A 21142-nucleotide genomic window follows, 5' to 3' on the forward strand; every position below is an offset into this window, starting at 1 on the left:
TCTAGGACCAGCGGACTCACGCAGAGCAAGTAGAAAGGCCTCAGAGAGTGACCACTGGCCCAGGACCGCTCACACGGGGTGAAATGCTCCACGGGCCACAGCAAGCCAGTGAGACTGCTTTCACGGGGCTGTGACCAGTCTGCGGGCCACTGGTCTGCCTCAGAGTTAAAACCTGTGTCTTCATGTATTTACATTTAAAGGCACGTGCCTGCTTGTGTCGATCCCCAAGCTGTATGTTTAGGGCAAAAACAGTATATATTTTTTTAACCCTTCATAACTTTTTTGTTATGTCACACAGTTCATGGATCTCTTTTTTTTTTAATGTTTTTATTTATTTTTCAGAGAGAGAGAGAACGAGAGAGACAGGGTGTGACCGGAGGGAGGAACAGAGAGAGAGGGAGACACAGAATCTGAAGTAGGCTCCAGGCTCTAAGCTGTCAGCACAGAGCCCGGTGCGGGGCTCGAACGCACGAACCGTGAGATCATGATCTAAGCCAAAGTCGGACACTTAACGCACCGAGCCACCCAGGCGCCCCTCATTGATCTTTTGTTATTTGATACTTGGAAAAGTTTTCACTGATGTTAAAATAGAATGTTTATGAAAAAGAGGTTTCCTCTCTTGAGAGAAGATCGGAAATGTTTTACTTCTGAAATGAGATTCTTCTTACGCGTAACTGTGAAAGATTTCATAGCTCGCAGTTGCCAAAGATGAGGATTAGATGGGCTGCGCGGGAGGGCGGCCAGGTGCCCTGGCTGCCACCTTGTCAATTCAGAGAGCTCGGGCACGACCCCATTGCTGCCAGATAGTAAAACAAGTTTTCAAACAATGCCAGAAACCACATATTTTTAGAAGAAATCTCCCCAATCTTTAAAAAAGAAATCATTGCGTACCTAGCAGAAGTGCGTCCGTGAACTCACCCCAGACTTCTGGCCCCAAGTCTATGGATCCGTTTTAAAACGTTACTTTTGTGATTATGTGTCCACAAACATGCAGTCCTGTGGCCAGAACTCAGTCATGGGGTTTACCTGTAGTCCCAAGAGTTGGGACTTGGGTGTGGTTGGGACAAGGACCCTCACAGGCGGGAGGGCCCTAAGGTTCAGCTTTCTGAAGAATTTTGTACAGCTGCATTGGGTCTCACACCAACTCCACAATCAGACACCAGGAGCGCACAGTCTTGCCAGAAGGTTCTTCAGCCCATAGGCCCCAGTTCGGTTCCTGGGGGGGTCCCCTCAGGAGCCAAACTCCCAGCAGCTTTTAATACTGAACCTGTGCTTAAAATTTCATCTGACAATGGGGCGCCTGGGTGGCTTGGTCGGTGACTGAGCATCTGACTTCAGCTCAGGTCACGATCTCAAGGTCCATGAGTTCCAGCCCCGCGTCAGGCTCTGTGCTAACAGCTCAGAGCCTGGAGCCTGCTTCAGATTCTGTGTCTCCCTCTCTCTCTGCTCCTCCCTTGCTTGATTGCTCATTCTCTCTCTCTCTCTCCCTCCCTCCCTCCCTCCCTCTCTCTCTCTCTCTCTCTCTCTCTCTCTCTCTCAAAAACAAATAAACATTTAAAAAAAATATTTCGTCTGACAAACAGCCGGAAGTTTGAAAACCGACAGACCAGCTACAGATACGCGAGCAGCACCATCAGGTAGACTGGCTTTAGTGTGTCCATTTCAAGGAATCTCCTCTCCGCCTTCTACAGTGGCTGTTTGGCCTGGAGACGAAGAATTTGTCAACCTAAGAGCAGCTCTTTGTCACATACCTCCGTTAGAAAACCGCCTGTGTTCCTGTCAGAGGTCACACTGACTCCGCTGTGCTTGTGCACACAGGTCCCTCTGGAGTCCTGTCACGCGTACGCAGGGTCAGACGCACTTGGAGAATTCCCTCTGCCTTTGGAGGGAAGCGTGTCAGGAGCGGTTTAGGCTGGTTGTGCTCTGGGAGCCACACTCCCGGGAAAATGAACAAGGGAAGTGTCCTGGCGTCGTCGGCAGAGACCGTGAACTTGTGTTGGTTTCCCCAGCTGCTTTGGCCTCGTGTGCGGAAAGCTGGTGTAAGGTGATGTCTTGTGGGCAGCTTGCACACTGGGTCGTGACACGTCACAGGTGTGAACGGGCAGCATAAGGGCGAAGGATCATCTCCTTGTGGGTTTTGGCAAACGGCAGGTGCGCCTGCGGGCGGTTCGGGCTCGGGGGGCCTGGTTCAGCAGTGGGGTGGGAATTCGTGGCGTCCTCCCTCTTTCCCTTTCCCCCTACCGCAGAAATGTTGGCAGTGTCCTTGAAGCCCCTGTCTGCTGAGAATTCACGTGATGACGGGGAATGGCTTCAAGGGCCCCTGGGGGGTGGGGGCGGGGGGGGGGTAGTCCCAAATGTGGCTCTTGAGTGGAGGTGTATATGAGGGTACCCGAATGGAAGAGAAGGCCCAGGGTCAGAAGGTGTGGGCACCAGGACTGGCAGAAATGGCACAGAGACCAGGCAGGCCCAGTGGGAGCAGGAGGGGGGTGCCCCAGCAAGGCTTGGGGACAGCCCACCCCCCGCGGCAGCTCACAGAGGAAGCCTGGCTCTACACACACCATATCACACCCCTTGCGTGCACCTGCTTCCCACTGGTTGAGGCCAGTGGGTGCCTTCCCAGGAGAGCAGGGCAAAGAAAGGGTGCGGCAGGAAGGTGACAGGTGGACCCGGGTGTGGACATGGGCTGCCGGGGGACACCCAACGGGAGCAAGCTCGTCGGCTGCCCAGACGCTGCCCTGTTGTCATAGGGATCTGGCCAAGGACAAGCACATCCAGGAGACTGCTAAGGGCACCCTGAGTGTGGCGGATCCCGGGAGGAGCATGCGGTCTCCCCCTTAGCGCCACCCCCACTGGCCTGGGCTGCTCCTCTGTGTCTGAGATGCCGGACACCTGGCCCCCCTCCCCAGGCTGCCGTGGGGATCAGTGCCGGAGCAGGTGCAGGACTGCTAGCCAGCGCCGTCGTTCGGGATATGTGTTTCCAGGACTTTAGGGTCTGGGCGAGCCTGAAAATCAGAACCTCGGTGCTTAGGAGGGACGTGGTTAAACTGGCTCCTGACCCTGTGGGTAGACAGAGGAGCCCGAGGTGATGAGGAACTCTGGCCGTAGGTGTTGTTCCACGTCCATAGTGATTTCCGGGTACCTGAGCTCTAGCAGGTGAGCTCAGAATTACCTGCGGATCTTCTGAAAAGACAGGTGCCGGGGCCGGGCCTGGGAGTCTGCATTTCTAACATGCTTCTGAGCGATGCTGTTGCTGTCAGGCTGAGAACCACGCTTGGGAAGATCTGGGTCCGTCTTTTCTTCCTTTCCTGAGGTGTCGCTTTCGACTTTTTTTTTTTTTTTTTTTCTGGAATCGGGCAGACCTGCCTAGGAATAATTTCCCTTATGACTTTCCAGATGCGCCCAGTTCAGATAACAGCCTAAAATCAGCCTCCTTTCTTAAGGTAGAAATACACTTTTTTGAAGCAAAATCTTTCATGTTCCTCGATCACTGGCTCGTTACGTTTGAGTAGATGATTTTGTGACTTTGCCATGCTCCGTGGGATTATGATCAGGGTGGGGTCCGTTGTTTGGAGTGGAGCCCTGGTCCCCACCTCCAGTGCAGCAGAGGCACCAGAATCACCAGGTGCTGTTGGAGACGTGCATTCTTTCAAGCCCCACCCCCAGACATCCCGAATCAAAATGCAGACATTTTGAAGCCTCTGTGTTCAAAAAGCTCCACAGGTAATTCTGGTCATTGGCCAGAGTTGGGAACTACTAATCCAGCCTATGTATTTAAAATCCTGTGCTATGAAAACCTTCTATTAAAGCAATCGAGAACTTAATTGGCTCTAAACTAAAACAGGGGAAAGTTGAAAACAAAACAGACCTAGCGCCTTTGAAAGTCTGCATAACCCAACAAACGACTTCACTCCCAGCAAGGTGTGATTGGCCCGGCTTTAGAGAGAGGCACTTAATCATGTTTCTGAGTCTAAAATTGGTGTGACCAGACGATCATTCATTCTGATGCTGAGCACCTGTCTCATATCATTAAGCGTGTGATGGGACCCTTTCCATCACAGCCCCTCTGTGCCGTGCATTCGCTGAGGCTGTTTTTCCTCTGCTCGGTCTCTTCAAGGGTAAGAGTAAACTTACCTGGTTTAAAAGAGCCTGCGTCTCCTCCGATGTCACTTGTAGGAGCTTTGATTTGTGCTTATCATCCAGTACAGCTTCACCACGAAAGCCGTCCTGTGGCATCAGGCAGTTGGCTGCCTCTCGTGGCCGTTTTCATTTCGGTTGACGCGTCGCCACGGTGGGGTTCCTGTGGGGTTCGTCTCGCCGGCCTGCTGGGACTGTGGCTCTTCTTCCGTGTTCACCCCTGCTCCGCCTAGACGTGACGTTGTGTCGGCATCTTCGTTTGGGACCGTGCCGTGTGGCTAGGCTCTTTTATGGGGCGTCATCAGGCCCCCGAGACTTGCTCCCCCCGCTTACTTTCGTCTCGAATACCGTTTTGTCCGGCTCTTCCGTTTTCCACTTAGGACGCAGCCGCTCTCGGTGCCGGGGTGCACTCGTGTGTAAGCACGTAGGCCTCTAGACTAACTCGTGCTGGCTTCTGGGGTCTGCAGTCCGAGGTGGTGTTCACCTGACTTGTTTATTCCTAGGGAATGTCACTAGTGCGTCTGGGTCTCAGATGGCAAGCGGCATCAGCCTGGGCTCCTTCAGCAGCCGGCCGGACAGCATGCAGCAACGCTCCTACTCTGTCTCCAGTGCCGACCAGTGGAGTGAGGCTACGGTCATTGCAAACTCGGCCATCAGCAGTGGTAAGAGAGGGCGCGGCCCCCTCGCGGTCCTCGGTCGCGAGCCAGGGGCTGGACGTGGCGCCCTGACCGCCCGCGCGCTGAGTGCGGGCCCCGAGGGGCAGCTGCGGGAGCAGCGCGCGCATCCCGTTCCATCCGTGGAGCGTGGGGTCCTTGACAGAGGTTGACAGAGGTGCCACCCACGTCGCCCCACGTGTTCCAGTTGGTCAGGGAGGAGCGGATCGCATCCCCGCCTGACAGCTTTGGGAAGCGGGGCTGCAGACAGGGCGCGTGGCCTCCCCACGGCCACGCACGGGAAGGCGGCGGGACCGGGAAATAACGCGGAATTTACGGCCTCGTCACGCTTGCCTGTGTGACCCCGTGTGCACTCTCACCACCGGTGCGCAGTTTACGTTGTGGGGGCTTGGGGGGGGGGGCGTGTCTGTCTCCTGTTCTCGTCAAAGGAAAACACGCAATTCGTGCTCCTTACGACTTTCCCCCAATTCCTGATGCACCCTCTGAATTTTGGAGCATTCCCCTCCCACCCTTTTTTGGGGACGGCGGGGTGGGGGGAACGTAAGTGTGGACGTCGGAACCTGTCTCGACACGTGTGTGCAGACGTGCATTAGGTGCTGGCTTTGCTGCCACACGCTTTGCCCGTGGCGTTTTGTCGACGGCCCGTTCACCGGTATTTAACGGAAATCCCCACTGTTGGATGTTATCTATCAGACAGGGCTTTAAAGTAATCTTAGCACGATTTGTGCTAATTAAAAGATTCAGCATCGGGTCTTCCCCGTAGACCCAACAGCTGCTGCGGCAGGACGTTTGCCGTGGGTAAACCTAATCCTGGCTTCCAGTTGCCCGGCTTCCTCTGGCATCGCACCATGCCAAGCGACCGCTGTAAACGAGGGCATCCCAGCCTGGGCACGGAGGAGAGACTGAGTCGGTGGGGGGCTGCCGGAAAAGCCTGCGGCTTGCGGGCCCAGCTGGAGCGTTGCCCCCGTGCCCAGCACGCGCCCGCCCCCAGGGCCCCTTCCTCATTCGAAGGACGATGCCCTGGCAGGTGCGTGTGCCTGCTTCCTCGTCTTCAGGGACTCTTCCGGGCGTCCTGCCTCTTGTCTGACCCGCAGCCAAGGGGGTCCTCAGGTCCCTGAAAACTAACCACCTACGGTCTCGTCCCTTGGAACGTGCCATCCGCGCACTTACAGCTGCCTCCTGCCTGGGCCTTCTCATCGTACAGCCCGTGCTCCGGTCAGAACACCCCTCCCCCCGCCCCACCGCCAGGCAGCCCTCCCCCCGGGAGCATCTGTCTGACCCCGCCCCTCGTCATCCTTGGGCTTGGAGCACAGGTGTGGCCCGCGGCCTCTGTGACTAAACGCCTGCTCTTGTTCTCACAGTCACTTTCCTTTCCAGGGGGAGCAAGCAGTTCACATAATCACCGCATTCTCCAATATTCGGGATCCATCTGGTGGCTTTTCAGTCAGTATTAACCAGCCAGTTGGGTTTATTCTGTGGCCGCCTTTGTGCGGAGGTGTTTCCAGAGCCCAGTGTGCACGGCACCTTGTCGGGCAGCGACCTTCTAGAGCTTTCCTCCTCTGAGCGCATTGTGGGGCTACCAGCACAGCCTGCACAGAGTGACGGGGTTTAAGTGCTGCTCCTTATGTGCAGCGGGAGTTCTGTCTGGGGGAAGGCAGCAAAATAAAAGAGCTAGGTTCCTGAGAGAGACCATCGCCCCCAGCTTTGCCTCCCCCGACGCAGAATGTTTTCTAGGAAGGGCATGGGAAGCAGCATATTCGTCTAAATCCGTTCTCCGCAAGCTTTCTTCCGCACGGTTCTGCCTCTGGTGGTCGCCACGGCTCTCTGCGTCTGGCTAGGCGTGCGCACGCGGGGCGCTCCGCCGCCCCGAAGCACGGGACTCCGTGATGTCCAGACCCTCGGTTTGGCTGGAAGTGTCGTCCCGCAGGAGATGATCGCGTCGGTCTGCACACACACATTTGTAAAGTCCCTGCAAGAGCCTGAGATCACCTACGTTCGCGCACTGCTCTTACCCCCCCAGAGCGGTCTCTCCTGTGTTCACGCCCTCGAGAGTCCGTTTTTCCTCCACGCGGCATGCCTGTTAGCGACTAGCTAGGCTCCCTGACGCCACGGAGCCTGAACCCTGAGCACGGGCGATGGGGCGCTCGAGTCCGCCCCCACATCCGTCGTGCCGGGGGATCCGCAGGGAGAGCTCGGGAGGAAGCCCGGGGCTAGAATGGTGCAGGTCGTTTTAAGGGTTGTTGGAGTCTGTCAAGGAAAACTTCTCAACGAGAACGAGACTTGAGCAACGCTTAAAGGACCAAGTGCATTTTTGTACGTGTGCGGCCACACCGCAAGAGGAAGTTATTCTGAGCATCGAGGAAGTTTGGACAAAGGCTCAGAGAGGAGGAGGAGAAGGGGAAACGACACAGGCAGGGGGCGGCAGTGACATGGGGTCGGCGGGCACGCGCGTGGCTAACTGGGTGCAGACAGGACGAGAAGACCATGGGGAGGTCAGAATGGCAAAATCAGTTAGCGTCTCAATTTTAAGGCTTAGAGCTGGCGTCACTTTAAATAGCAAAGATGCGGAAAGACAGCAGAGTGCTGCCGGGGAGTAAGATTCCTGCCGTCTTACACGATCCCTCCTTATGTCCTGCATCTCGTAGGGGTTGGTGGCACGTCACAACCAAGATTCGGTTGCAAAGGGGAACAGTAGCAGTGATAATAATAATAATGAGAGCTACTATTTATTGAGGGCTTCACGTGGATTATCTCATTCGATCCTCGGGGAGCAGACGCCTTTGATGGGTGGGGAAACTCTGGTCCGGATACGTACCGCCTGTCGAACATCACACCCCGGCAGGGGCCGGGATGAAAACCTGGGTGGCCTGATTCCAGGTCTGAGCTCCACGCCGGTGCTTCTCCAGATGGGCTTTCCGGGCCAGCAGCAGCAGCAGCCCCCCGGGGACTGGTTAGAAGTGCAAATTCCTCGTCTCATCGTGGACCCACTGGGCCAGTTCCCGGCACCCCGTGTGCTAACAAGCCCCCCCCAACCCCGGGGAATGATGCTGCGTGCCGAAGTTTGAGAACCACCGCTCTGGCTCGAAATGCAGCCACCCAGACTCCACCGAGATTTGCTGGGTGGCGGGTGGGAGCCGCGTGTTCCCGGGACCCCCGGGGGTGCTCGGGTACACGCAGGAGAACCCCTGCCCACCTCCAGCGAGGCTAGCATCACGACTTCCTGCTGGTGAACACCATCCCTGCCTTCCATGATCTATCAAGTGGCCAGACCCAGAGCAGTTTTTAATGAACACGAGGGCACGGGCTCTGACAGGCGACTTCAAGAAAACGCATTTATGAATGGATTTCCAGACCTCAGCCTGGGCGTCAACATTCTGTGCTGTGTTGGAAAGTAATCACAAAAGAAACAAACATGCTTAAGAGCTCTCTCTCGTGCTTCTTCTGAGTTACAGTTGATACAAATCCCACCCTCTTTTTTTTTTCTTTTTTTAAAATTTTTTAAAATCCTTTTATTTTTTTCCCCTCAAGTCTCTGGTGTGGGTGTCAGAATCATGAAAGCTTACGCTGTCCTAGCAGCAGGCACAGGGAGAAGGTAAGCGGCTTTTGAATCCAGATGCCCCTGAATTGGTGAACCCGCCTTCCCATTGTCATCCACTCTTATTATCAAATATGAGAACAACAACATTGGGAGTCCATTTCTCTCTGCCCCCTCGTCCGCACTAAATTAAGACTTTGGCTCCAGAGAAGTTTTCAAAGGCTGACCCTCTGCACCCATAGGTACCCCGGGGGGTTTTCTCTCTTTTAAGCAGCTGTGAGCAACTCCTAATTAGATAGATTACTACGTAGTGTGCAAAACCACAAAACAGGAGGCTCCGGTGAAATTAAGGTGGGTGGTGGGGGGGGGGGGAGAGAAGAAGAATCCATTCTGTGAAATGGAATGCCCCACTGCTTTATGACTATTACTGTTGTAAGGTTTTACATTAAGTACCTGAGGTTTAAAATTAAACGTCTAATATAATTTGGCGTCGCTAACATGAGACCCGCATCTGCCCTTAGAGGAAATCCAGACAGCTCAGTTCAGGGTTTCAAATTGCTGTCGGCTGGCTTGCGAGCGGCGCAGAGGATTGGGTCCCTCTCCGGCGGTACGCCACATGCTGCTCGGCGTAATTTTTTAAATGCAGAAGCGTATTCATCTTGAGCCCCTGCATTGGAAAAGGCTGTTCCAGTAGTACGTGAAAAATTAATTTTTTTACATTTTTCCTCACTCCCCTAAGTGTTTGACAGAAGTAATCTTTGCAGCAAGAGAGAATAAAAACTGGTGGCTGTAAATTCCTGTCCTGGAACCTGTTGTGTAGAGATTCTTTATGGACCCAGAATTGATCTACACGTCAGACCCTGTTGTGGTTTAAACTGTTTATCACCGTAATGGCAGCGGTGAGCCTGTGAACACCAACTTATAATCCTGGGTGAAAGAAATGGTTGTTTGCAGTCAATGAAGGGGCAGCTCAGCCATATCGATAGATTCAGAACAATTATCTCAGCAACAGCTATTGGCCGAGAGTTTTCTTGGATCCGATTGGGAGCCTGTAATTTTCGGGGGGATTAATCATGTTCTCTATAGGTAATTTTCTCTAAAGCGTTAGCCAAGAGTTCACATTCCTGTGGGTAGCGGTGGGGGGCGGAGGGGGGGGGACCCCAGGGGGTCGTTTGTAGGTACTTGGCTGTCATATCCTGCTGCGGGGCAAAATGTACTTTCAGATGAAACACACCTTTGCGGAGGGTGCAGGCCGGGCAGGCCTGCCACACCGTCTCTGCCAGTGCCAGCCCTGGGCCAAGGGCCGTGACTTGCTGTTGCCATGGGCACGCGCAACCCCCTCCCCATCCCCCCAACACCCGTTGACTGTCAGGTTGTTCAGATGGCTCCACCCCGTCCCCCGATTGCTCTATTCCAACAGTTCATCTTTGCTGCTCTGGCTGGCCATCCCCGTGAATATTGCACTGCTCCAAATGACTCTCTTCCCTTCAGCCCTCCCTCAGCCTGCCTCCTCCCGCCGCCAGACAGCCTCGTCAACGCCAGGTATAAACCCCGCAGCCACTGGCACTGCCCGCCACAAAGGTGTGTGTGTGTGCGTGTGTGCACACGTGTTTCCTTCCAGCGGCTTATTCCTCTCTCTGCCAGAATCTGCTAGAATCTATTGTCGGACCCCTGATCCCGCACCCGAAGCCTTTGGGTTTTTTGTAACTTCTAAACAGTTTTTCTCATTAGGAACATTTTGTTTCTTTGTTTGCCTGGCTGTTTTAAGGATAGAGGTTGGAAACAAGTTTCAGCGCTGCTCCCGCCTCCTACACTTCCCTCTGTTTCTCCCATCCCCGGGGCCTGGCCCGAGGGTGCTCAGGCAGCCCCGCGTGTGCCCTGACAGAAAGGGTGCTATAACGGGGTGCTGGGATGTTTACGTCCATATGTCCGTCGATTTTGTTACAGTTAGAGCTCTTTTTTTCTCTGTTTCGATATTATGCTGACAATTTTGGCATGTCACCAGCAGGTGGTGGTAGTGTGCCACGGCCACTGGGACCAGGAGGCTTAATTTGTAGGAGGATTTTTGAGGGAAGGAGAAGCCCAAGGTGGGGACCGCCTTTGTTGTCAGTGGCCTCTCTGTTCTGGCAGCTTGATGTCCAATGTGCATTTTCTGAGAATCACTAGTGCTGTTTGATGACTGAGGTTCAAAAAGGCGGAGAAGCCCAAGACCACACTCACGATAATTAACCAAAATGCAAACCCAGGTTTTCTGAGTCTAGAGTGGATAGTTTCCTCCTGTGCTGTTTAGTGCGTGCGTGCGTGTGTGTGTGTGTGTAAGGGGGACGGATGCTTAATATTAAAACATTGCATCATAAAAGTTGTTTATCTTTATAAAGCTTGCTTTTAAAGGAAACCGCGTTTTCCCTTCTCTGGTTCTCCTGAACTTTTCCCTTTATCATTAGTTCCTCCCGGATCCTGGCTGGCATTCAAAAACCATTCCCTGGGGTTTGTCATCAACCTTCAGCTTCGCGCAGTGTTAAAGGGCCCGTGGGCTGTCATCTCTCAAAGCTGGACAGACACCCTGTCTCAGCCGCCGAGGTCTGCCCCCCTCACTGGGCCGGTCGGCCTAATTAAAGGGATGACCCGGTCCCCTCTGTGCTCCGAGCCTGCTTTCCTTTCTCTGCATGCGGCCAAGGAGAGAGCAGAGGCTTCCTAGGGTGACTGGCCACAGGGGGTAAAAGGTGTATTTTTTTTCCCCTCTCAATCAAAACGCTGTTACTTTGTACTTTGTCTCCTTAGTTCCTTCCTGCCAGCTATTTCTAGCAGCGGGTGCTGACCAGAGAAAACACTGCCCCCGATACCAGGACGGGGAGCACTGGATTTCATGCGTAAAGGCCAGCAGTTCCCACTTTGCTTAGCAAAAGTCTAGGAACCATTTTAGACAGACAGTAGGGAAGGATACTGTTGCCAATTGCCTTGGCACCTGGACTAAGTCTTTTAGCCCCTCTGGCCCTCAGGATCTTCGTCAAGACCAGCGGTTCTCCACCAGGGGTGATTCTGCCCCCTCTCCCCCCGCCCCGGGGACATTTGGCAACGTCTGCGGACGTTTTGAGTTGTCCCAGCCAAGGGGCAGAGGGGTGCACTACTGAGACCTCGCGGGTAATAGGCTACCAAGTACAGCGCACAGGACAGCCCGCCCACCTCAAAAAGTGATCCCACCCGAGAGGTCAGCAGTGCCAAGGTTGAGAGACCCTGACCGAGGCAATGACAACTTCAGGTCTATGACCACTCCCAGCCACCCCGGCTGTGCTCCACCATGAATTAAATAATCCTTCCCCAAAGGGAAGGAAGCCCGTTTCCTTACTCGAGGGAATTACAGCCGCCAACCCAAGGCAGTGCCTCATCCCAGCAAGACTTTGAGCTTGGTCTCAGACCATCCCCCAGGCAGAAGACTGAGGCTAGCCGCGTCCCCCGGAGTCCTGCCGCTGCTGTGCCCACCAGGATGTTCCCTGGCGTCCAGCAAACTCTCTCTGCTCTCCAGGCACTAGGGCCCCACAAGATGAGGACCTGACGCGATCCCTGTTTTATTTTCCTTATTTTTCTTAATGTTTATTTTCAAGAGAGAGAGAGCACGAGCAGGGGAGGGGCAGAGAGAGGGAAGAGACAGGATCCGAAGCGGGCTCCAGGCTCCGAGCCACCAGCACAGTGCCCGGTGTGGGGCTCAAACCCACAAGCCATGAGATCGTGACCTGAGCCCGAGTCGGACACTCAACCGAAGGAGCCCCCCCAGGCACCCCACAATCTCCATTTGAGATGAGGCAGAGAGGGCAGCTGTGCGGCAGGTACTGGCCAGGCTGGATTCTGTCTCAGGCACTGCACTGTCCTCTTAACCACCCACTCAGCTGCCCCCGGCAGCGCTGTGTGAGGGAGGGAAGGTCCGCAGCTGGGCCATCCCAGCCTTGGCTGTTGGTGGGTCCGTCTGCTACCTGTGTGGGGAGGCGTGGACAACACACGTTGACAGGCATGATCCTGGCACCCTCCAGATTTAGACGCCACAAAGTGAGTTAAGCTAACAAAGTGAAACCAAGAACTAGAATACTGAGTTCGGGTTTGGCACGGCATTTGTACAAATGGGGTGACCGACCTTGGTGGAGCCGACCTAGCCACTGCTCGTCAGCCAAGACACCGTCGAGACTTGGCTGTGCCCTGAGAATGGGGGCCCTCGGACCACCTCCCGTGCTCACCTCCGCCCAAACCTCACCTGGACACCCGGCCTGCTGGAACCTTCTGCGGGGCCATGTTTCCAGAAGGCCCCTGGCATACTGGGAGGTGTCCAGAGCAGTGGACGGGGAGGCGGAGAAGAGTCTGAAACCCACATCAGATAGAGAAGACAGGGATGGGGAAGGGGCCTCCGGGGTGGGGGGTGGGGGGGTGTCTCATACTGGGCTCCACATCTGAGGCTTGAGGCTGTTTTTTAGAAATCTCAGTTCCTGGGGCCGAGGGCTGGTGATGGGCTCCCCTGGCCTGGGGTGAAACAGCACCAGAACGTTCCCCCAGGGGTTTCTCACGTGCAGCCACAGTTAAGCTCCAGCCTTCGAGGTGGGGGGGAGGGGGGCGGGTGTGAATAGGGTGTGTGCCTCACGGTCACGATGAGCGACATGAGCCTTACTCTGTAGACATCCCGAGAACAGAACCAGGGGCAGTGACTCGTCACAGGAAGGAGTGTGTGACCGTGTTGACACAAAGTAGCATGAAGTAACGTGACATCGGTTCCGGCTTTCCCTTCCCGCCTCTTATGTTGTCTTACTCCCCTGACCACCCTCTCTGTGCTTTACCCAGGGTCTAGGGCAAGGGGCTCACTGGCTCCCCCACCCCAGACCCACCCGGGGTACAGGGTCTGCCCTGCTTCCCTCCTGCACAAGGGGCGGGGTGTCTCTTCCACGTCTGGACCCGCCGCCTCTCCATTGCAAAGGACCCTGCTTCCGCATTCATCCTGTCTCCTTCCTGTGCCCCCAGAGGTGATCAGACCCCGCCCTGGAGCCTGCAGACCCGACCTCTCTCCTCCCGGAGCCGGCCAGGACCCTGCAGCTACCAGGACTCAGTCTGCTTGCTTCTCGCAAGCTTTCCTGGGGTGGGGGGGGGGGGGGGGGGGCTGTCTGTCCTCACCGTCTCTGGTGACCCCTGGCCCCTTTCTCTTTGACCCGTCCGGGTCATCCTGCTTCCCAGCCCCTCGAACCCTTGTGTCATCCATGGCAAGCCCCTCACCCTGTCAGTCCCAGGGCCCTCCTTGGTTCCCTTCACCATCTACTCGTTTGAGACTTTCTTCTCCTGGCTTCTCCAATGACACCTTCTCTGCATTTCCCTGCTCTTTTCTTGGCTCTCTCTCCCGTCGTCCTCCTCCACTCCAGACCTCAGATCCCTGGCGCTGCTCCGGCCACAGCCTTCTCTCCTCCCTGCACGCCCCCCTTCCCCGAGTGGGCCTAGACGTCTGTCCAGACACAGAGGACGCCCACGTTCATACGCCCGGCTGGACCACACTCGCCTCCGTTGAACACACATAACCAGCCCGCGACCGGAGGGGCTCTTGAGTAACTGACACTTAGCATTTCCAGAGCGGAACTCGAGATTTCGTTCTGCAACCCTCCACTTTGTGCTCCTGGGAGCTCAGGCCACACGGCCTCTTACCGTCACCTCGCTGAATCCGCTCCTGTGGCCGGTTCTCTCTGCTCTCTCCCCAGGGGCACCCCAGGCTGCCCGCTGAGCTGCCTCTCCTCTGCCCACGGGTCCCACTGTGGCTCTGCCTTGTCGGCCTCCTTTCATCCCCTGCTGTGTGTTTCTGCTTCCCTGAGGTTGGCCAGACTCCTCTTCTGGGGGAAAAAAAAAAAAAAAACATGAATCAGATTGCCACTCCCCCCACATGACACTGCAGTGCCCCCCCACCCCCACCCCTGCACACGGACTGTGTTCCTGATGTTTTATTTCTGGCTGACAAGGCCCCAGCTGGTCTGGCCCCCGATGCTGCTTTATCCTGTGTCCCACCCGCCCCTCCCACCTCCCCGTCCTTGTCTCCAGCCCGCTGCTCTGCTCAGACCTGGGTGAGCTCACGCGTGCCCATGTCACCCCCCTCCCGGTTCCTCTGCTTCCCCTCCAAGCCCTTCCCAGGCTTCCTTCTCCTCGCGGCTTTATCGGGACCTGGCTGACGCGGTGCCCCTGCTTGTCAGTCTCCTACCCCATCAGAAGGTCTCCCTGCCCTGCCATTTCCTAACCAGTCACCACGTTGTATTGTCTGAAACCTCCCTGTCTTGCTTTCCTGTTTGTTTTGTCTTCTCCTGCAAGAAAGTAAGTCCACCAGGAAAGAGTCTTCTGCGTCCCCGAGTCCCAGGGGCCACGCCCTGCACGCTGTCCCAGTGTTTGCTCCCTGCGCTGCTGGTTTTGCTCACGAGTCCTCGAAGGAACTCGAGTGGTCACCAGCAGAGCTCCCCCACCCCCAGAGAAGAATGGGTCACACGTGCCGGGGGTGGCATAGTGGGCTTGCAGGACAAGCTCCGAGGCCTCTACCAGTCCGATGCGACAGAATTCCTTGGATTTTCAAGATGTTTCTTTCTAAACAAAAGGCTTTGCGTGGTGCTCTGGAAACGGCCGACCCACAGAGTCGGTGCCCCTTGCCCAAGACAGAGCGTGGTGAACGAGGCGCACACACCTGTCCACAGAGAACACTCGCGGGGGACCGCCGGGAGCCTGCCATACACGTTTTTAAAATTAGTTACCAGTTAGGTTTAAAACTGCGTTTCCTACCTTCGGTTATCTCAGCCCGTTTCGGAATCGTAAGTCACATCCCTGCTGCATTCAGGAGGAGTAATCTAGGTGTGGGTCCAAGTCGTTCCTTAATCTTTCACCTAACTTCATCTCACAAGTATTTATTGGCCCCTTACCTTGTCCCAGCCACTGCCCTGGCCCTGGGGGAGAGCGGGGGTCCAGGCAGAGCTCCTGGGTCTGCGGAAGGGGAAGGGAAGAGACAGAATGGGTGAGGGGACGCCCCGGTCCGGGCAGCTCGCGGTTCTCCAGGAAGTCTAGAAATCTCTGGTGGAGACGACACCCGGAGACTTGAGTTTCTCGCCCCCTGAGTGTTTTTAGTAACAGGATTTCTCATCGGCCGCCACACAACAATGTGTTACGTTTTCCAGCTTCCTAAAACACCGATGTCTAAAATGTTATGAAATGGTTTAGTGTTTTATTATTTTTGGTGTCTGGTCCCTGCAGCTTTCATTGCAAACGTTCATTTTGAGAGTAAATTTTTTTTTCAACGTTTATTTATTTTTGGGACAGAGAGAGACAGAGCATGAACGGGGGAGGGGCAGAGAGAGAGGGAGACACAGAATCGGAAACAGGCTCCAGGCTCTGAGCCATCAGCCCAGAGCCTGACGCGGGGCTCGAACTCCCGGACCGCGAGATCGTGACCTGGCTGAAGTCGGACGCTTAACCGACTGCACCACCCAGGCACCCCGAGAGTAAATTTTTTTAAAAAGAGACAAGCGTCATTTACCACCCCAGCATCCAGTGGTATGCAGGTAGAAGAGTATAAAAAGGTCTGTCCGGTGGGTGTGTTGCTACTCCAACTAGAAAGACTTTAATTGATCTTTTGTGCTGGCACCATTAAAACACCTGATGTAATATTGTGGTATATTTTTAAGCAACATAGGACTTTTTCTCATGGTTTTATATCACTCTTGAGCCAGGAAAATACTCGTTTTGTACTTCTGTGTTTTGCTCAGGTCGTCAGCCTGGGAATCCAGTAGCTTATAAAACTCCAGTGATACTATCTTCCTGGTGACTGTCCATTATTAGAATAAAACCTGATCAGAATTTTTTCAGTGCCTTCCATGCTCCCTGCTATCGAATTTACAACTGCATGCAAGAACAAAAAGACCTAAAGGGCGTAAAAAATTTTAGGTGCCAAGAAGAAAGAAAGGAGTAGAAGTAAGAGGGAAGGAGGAGTGGCTATAAAAATATAAGTAATTGTGAGATGGTTGGAAGGAGATATGTCAGGTAGAGTGGATGGATGGATGGATGGATGGATGGATGGATGGATGGATTGGTGGGTGTATGGATAGATGGTGGATGGATGGATGAATGGTGGATGGATGGATAGATGATGAAGGGATGGATGGATGGATGGATGGATGGATGGATGAATGGTGGATGGATGGATAGATGATGAAGGGATGGATGGATGGATGAATGGTGGATGGATGGATAGATGATGAAGGGATGGATGGATGGATGGATGGATGGATGGATGGATGGATGGATTGGTGGGTGGATGGATGGATGGTGGATGGATGGATGGATGAATGGTGGATGGTGGATGGATGGATAGATGATGAAGGGATGGATGGATGGATGGATGGATGGATGGATGGATGAATGGTGGATGGATGGATAGATGATGAAGGGATGGATGGATGGATGGATGGATTGGTGGGTGGATGGATGGCTGAGATAGGATGATTAGATAGATAGATAGATAGATAGATAGATAGATAGATAGATAGATAGATAGATAGAGTGGATGGGTGGAAGGATGAGATGGGTAGGTAGGGGGGTAATAGATGGTAGGCAGACGGGTGGATAGATGACGGATAGAGTTGACAGCTATGTGTAGGTGGTCAGCACCATCCTCAAACCCTCTGTATTTCTTCCTCTAGCTTTTGTGTATTGCTTTGGTTTTGCATTCTTCACCTTCCTTCGCCGAATACATCTTTTGTTACATCTTTTGCTTTATTATCTGACAGAAAAGATTATTAACAGAAAGTGGTATTAATATTAATTATACAACGATACTAAAAATTTTATATCATGGGGAAACAGATGGTTATTTTAAATGACTTAAAATTTTATTCTTTTACATGCGGAAACATTTTAAACATACGTAGTTATAAATGCTATTTTAATTGCTACATTATTTCTGCAATGGGGTTTTTAAAAGCTTACTACATTTGCAGGGAAATGTTTCTGTGTATATCACAGAGTTTCTTAAAATGCATTCTTATTTACAGGAAAATAATTATAATTGCATTTGAGATAGAGTTTGGGGGTGGGGGGCAGGTGTCACGGATGCATGTGCCGTGAGGTTCCCACACCCCGGCTTGCCATCTGGTCCTGGTTCGGGACCATGGTTCCTCCCATGTGAGGGCCGGTCTGCATGTGTGCAGGCTCACAGCCTTGCCAGCTTTCTTTGCAGATGGGCACTCTTCTCTTTCAGACCGTTTGTAAGCAAGTAGTCCCCCGCTGGCCTCCAGAATTGCAAGGGAGATATAGCATCACTACTCTGGAAGTATTTTCCACGTGTAATGTAACGAGAGAACAGAATTATTTAATGCACTTCAAAACGTTGAGCTCATTTTTCCGAGACTGGAAATCCAGCTTTTCAACCAGCTGTTGAGTCTCATTTCTAACCACGCTTTGCATCGTGCCAGAAGTGAGCGTCCCGAAACGACCCGCCAGAAATCTCGGGAGCGCTTGCCTCTGGTCTCAGAGCCTGTGGCCAGAAGCACTGCTCCATGCGAGATGCCTTGATGGCCGGGAGTTCAGAGGGGAGTTGAAGTCTGGGGGCACGTCAGCCCCCATCAGTCAGGCCAGCCGGACACGCGGGTCGGGCCCCCAGATGAGACGTATGTGGCCACAGCATCCATCCAGGCCGCACATTCTGGAAGAATTATCATCATATGATACCATCTGAAGCTGTCAAGGTGTGGGTGGTTATTACCTGAGCCGGCGCCTGGTTTTTATCCACGACTTCCTTCCCGGGGGGCGCTGGCAAAGTATAAACCGCATTTATACAGATCGCATTAACACAAGTTCCTGACCAACTCGTTATTTTTAAAAAAGGAAAGTACTGGGGCGCCTGGGTGGCGCAGTCGGTTGGGCGGCCGACTTCAGCTCAGGTCACGATCTCACGGTCCGTGGGTTCGAGCCCCGCGTCGGGCTCTGGGCTGATGGCTCAGAGCCTGGAGCCTGTTTCCGATTCTGTGTCTCCCTCTCTCTCTGCCCCTCCCCCGTTCATGCTCTGTCTCTCTCTGTCCCCAAAATAAATAAACGTTAAAAAAAAAATTTAAAAAAAAAAAAAAAGGAAAGTACTTGTCTTTTCTTACAACATGCCTTTCTTTTTTCCTTAAAATTGTATTACTTATGCTCTGTTTTTCATGTAAGAGATTCCTTGATTCCTAGACACACGGATAGTAGACGCACTAGTGTAAAAGAGTCCCGTAAGTGGACGGGACGCCTGTCCTGTGGTAGAACACGGTATGACACTGGGGTGGGTGAGTCATACGTCAACACGTTCTGGTAAGCTTGCCTCCTTCTCTCTGGCAACTGGCTAACTACCATTTTCCTTCATTAATTTTTGCAATAGCAACTTTATGTGTTTCCCTAACTATAAAACATAGCAGTTTAGAACTTTTTTTTTTAAGTTTATTTATTTATTTTGAGAGGGAGAGAGCGAGCGAGCAGGGGAGGAGCAGAGAGAGAGAAAAAGAGAGAATCCCAAGCAGGCTCCGCACAGAGCCCGACCTGGGTCTCGATCCCACAAACCGTGAGACCGTGACCTGAGCCGAAATCCAGAGTCAGACGCTCAACGGACTGAACCCCCCCCCCCGGGGCGCCCCTCGAAAAATTTAAAATGCAGAGAAGCTTTTTGCTTGAAAAACAGACTCGCCACCCTGAGTTACGGTGTTGGAAGTCCACACCCTTCCAGTTGTATCTGTATTCTTACGTATTTCCGAAGTTGGATTATATCCTAACTGGCTTTGCCTGTAACCCTGTTAACTTCCCACTGTGTCTAAAAACAGTTCAGAAATTGGAAACAACCTCTAGGACCAGGAGCAGGGCACTAGAAAAGAAGTCCCGGGAACTCCCTGCAAGGGGGTACTATGTAGCCGTGGAAATGTTGCTCTCTCTGGACAGATGTGCCTAGGCGTCCTTGTTCTGGGAAGGGGCTTTAGCTCTGCTCTCGTGTGATTCCACCACCGTCCCCCGCCCAAGCACACCTGGCCTCCCCACCCTCGTGCCCCAGCAGAGACCACCTTATCCAGGAGGCCTTGGTGACCCCCACCCACTGCCCACACCCCCCTCCCCTGCACCGCTAATCTCCTTCCAGCAGCCTTTGTGATTTCCTCGAGCGCGTTACCTGCCATCCTCCGCCACCAGGTTGTGAGGGGGAGGACCCCGCCTAGCTCACGTCTCTGTCCCCAAGGCCTAGAACAGGACCTGCCTCGGTCAGTATCCACCCAGGGAACGTTCCTCAGGTTTTATGTAATGATACGAACGGCTGAATGTTACTGTTTGCCACGTGGTCGCCCTGAATCAGGTGCCTTTTGTAGATTGCTGGTTAAACTTACCGTACAGCTCCGTGAGAAGGTATGGTTCGCCCCCTTTTTAAATGAGAAAACAGAGTCTTACAGGGTTTGAATAACTTGCCCCGGGTCACACAGCCAGCGAGGGGCATGTGTGATGCAGGCATAGCACAGAGCTATGGGCCCGGCCAGGCCCTCACGCGTGAGTGTGAAAATGTCATCTCGGGGCGCCTGGGCGGCCCAGTCGATTAAGTGCCCGACTCGATGTCAGCTCAGGTCATGATGTCACGATTTGTGAGATCGAGCCACGCCTTGGGCTCTGCGCTGACAGTGTGGGGCCTGATTGGGATTCTCTCTCTCCCTGTCTCTCCGCCCCTCCCCTGCTCTCTTTCCCTCTCTTTCAAAATTAATGAATAAACTTAAAAAAAAAAAAAATTTAGAAAAAAAAAAAGTCACCTGAATGGAAAGAATAAGGAGTCGTGGAAGATAGTAAATGTTTTTCCCTGTTCTGTTTTCATCTTTCAGTAATGAGTATATCCTACTTAAGTTAAAAAAAAATGTTTTGAAGAAAGTTATCTCACATATGAATCCTGTAGTTAGGAAACGCACATTAAGAGGTAAACATTTGAGGATTTCCACTTGGACCTTGTCAGTAGGTATATTCCGTGGGACTCTCTCATTTATCGAAAACGCAAGAGCAGTGAGTCTTTTCTTGGCGATAACAGAAAGGGGTCCTTGACTAGCTGTGGAGGGGAGAAGACAGGGGGACACTGGGGACCCTGGGGGCAGCAGTGGGCGAGCCGGGACACCGGCGTCCCCGCCCCCATTCTGCCACTTGCCACGCAGTGAGAAAAATTCCAGACACAGAGATGCCAGCCGAACGTGGAACCAGCAGCCGAGATCATGGGGGAGCTCTGCAGACCCCGTCCCGTCTGCTGCCCGGCAGACAACGTTCCAGAAGTGGGATTGTTCACACGCAGGAACTGGCCATGGTGGGATGCGTCGCGGCTCGTGGTTTCCGGAGCAAATTGCGGGGCTTCCTGGCCAGTGAATATGGTCGTCTGCCTGGACAAGGAGCCGGGCCCTGACTTCCTGCTGGTGCCTGGTCCCCTTCTCCCTCGGCCACGAAGCCCGACTCGAACACGTAGGCCTGTTTCTGAGAAGCCGCAGATGTGAAGTCGGATACGAGCAGACCCCTGCTCTCCTGTGCGATTTCCTTTTTAATGTTTGCCTGCAAATGCGTATCAAAGCTGAATTCATACGAACTGAAGCCGTCACACTCCGCCAAGTGGGCCGTGCTGTCCCAAAGGAGCTGGAAAATACTATGAAATTCCCAATTATGCCTCATCCCAGCCCGTTCCTCTGCACCGCGTCTCCCTGTCATCGTTCTGTGCTCTTTCTTCACAGTGGAACAGATCCGCTTAAATCCCCCAAGCATCCAAGGCTGCATGGACTTGTGGCTGTGA

At 53.6% G+C, this 21142-nt stretch overlaps 1 protein-coding gene across 10 annotated transcripts in view; it reads left to right on the top strand.

Moving 5' to 3' along the window:
• Positions 1 to 21142, top strand: part of AGAP1 (ArfGAP with GTPase domain, ankyrin repeat and PH domain 1) — a 552763-nt gene that overhangs the window by 378855 nt on the left and 152766 nt on the right. For 6 of the 10 annotated variants that reach the window (XM_043578237.1, XM_043578238.1, XM_043578239.1 and 3 more), the window contains one exon: positions 4638 to 4796. The exons of the other annotated variants lie outside the window; for them this stretch is intronic. In XM_043578237.1, the coding sequence (XP_043434172.1) occupies positions 4638 to 4796 (159 nt within the window). The remainder of the gene's footprint in view (positions 1 to 4637; positions 4797 to 21142) is intronic. 10 annotated transcript variants of the gene reach the window in all.

This window comes from Prionailurus bengalensis, chromosome C1 (assembly GCF_016509475.1).
Source record: "Prionailurus bengalensis isolate Pbe53 chromosome C1, Fcat_Pben_1.1_paternal_pri, whole genome shotgun sequence".
NCBI lineage: Eukaryota > Metazoa > Chordata > Mammalia > Carnivora > Felidae > Prionailurus > Prionailurus bengalensis.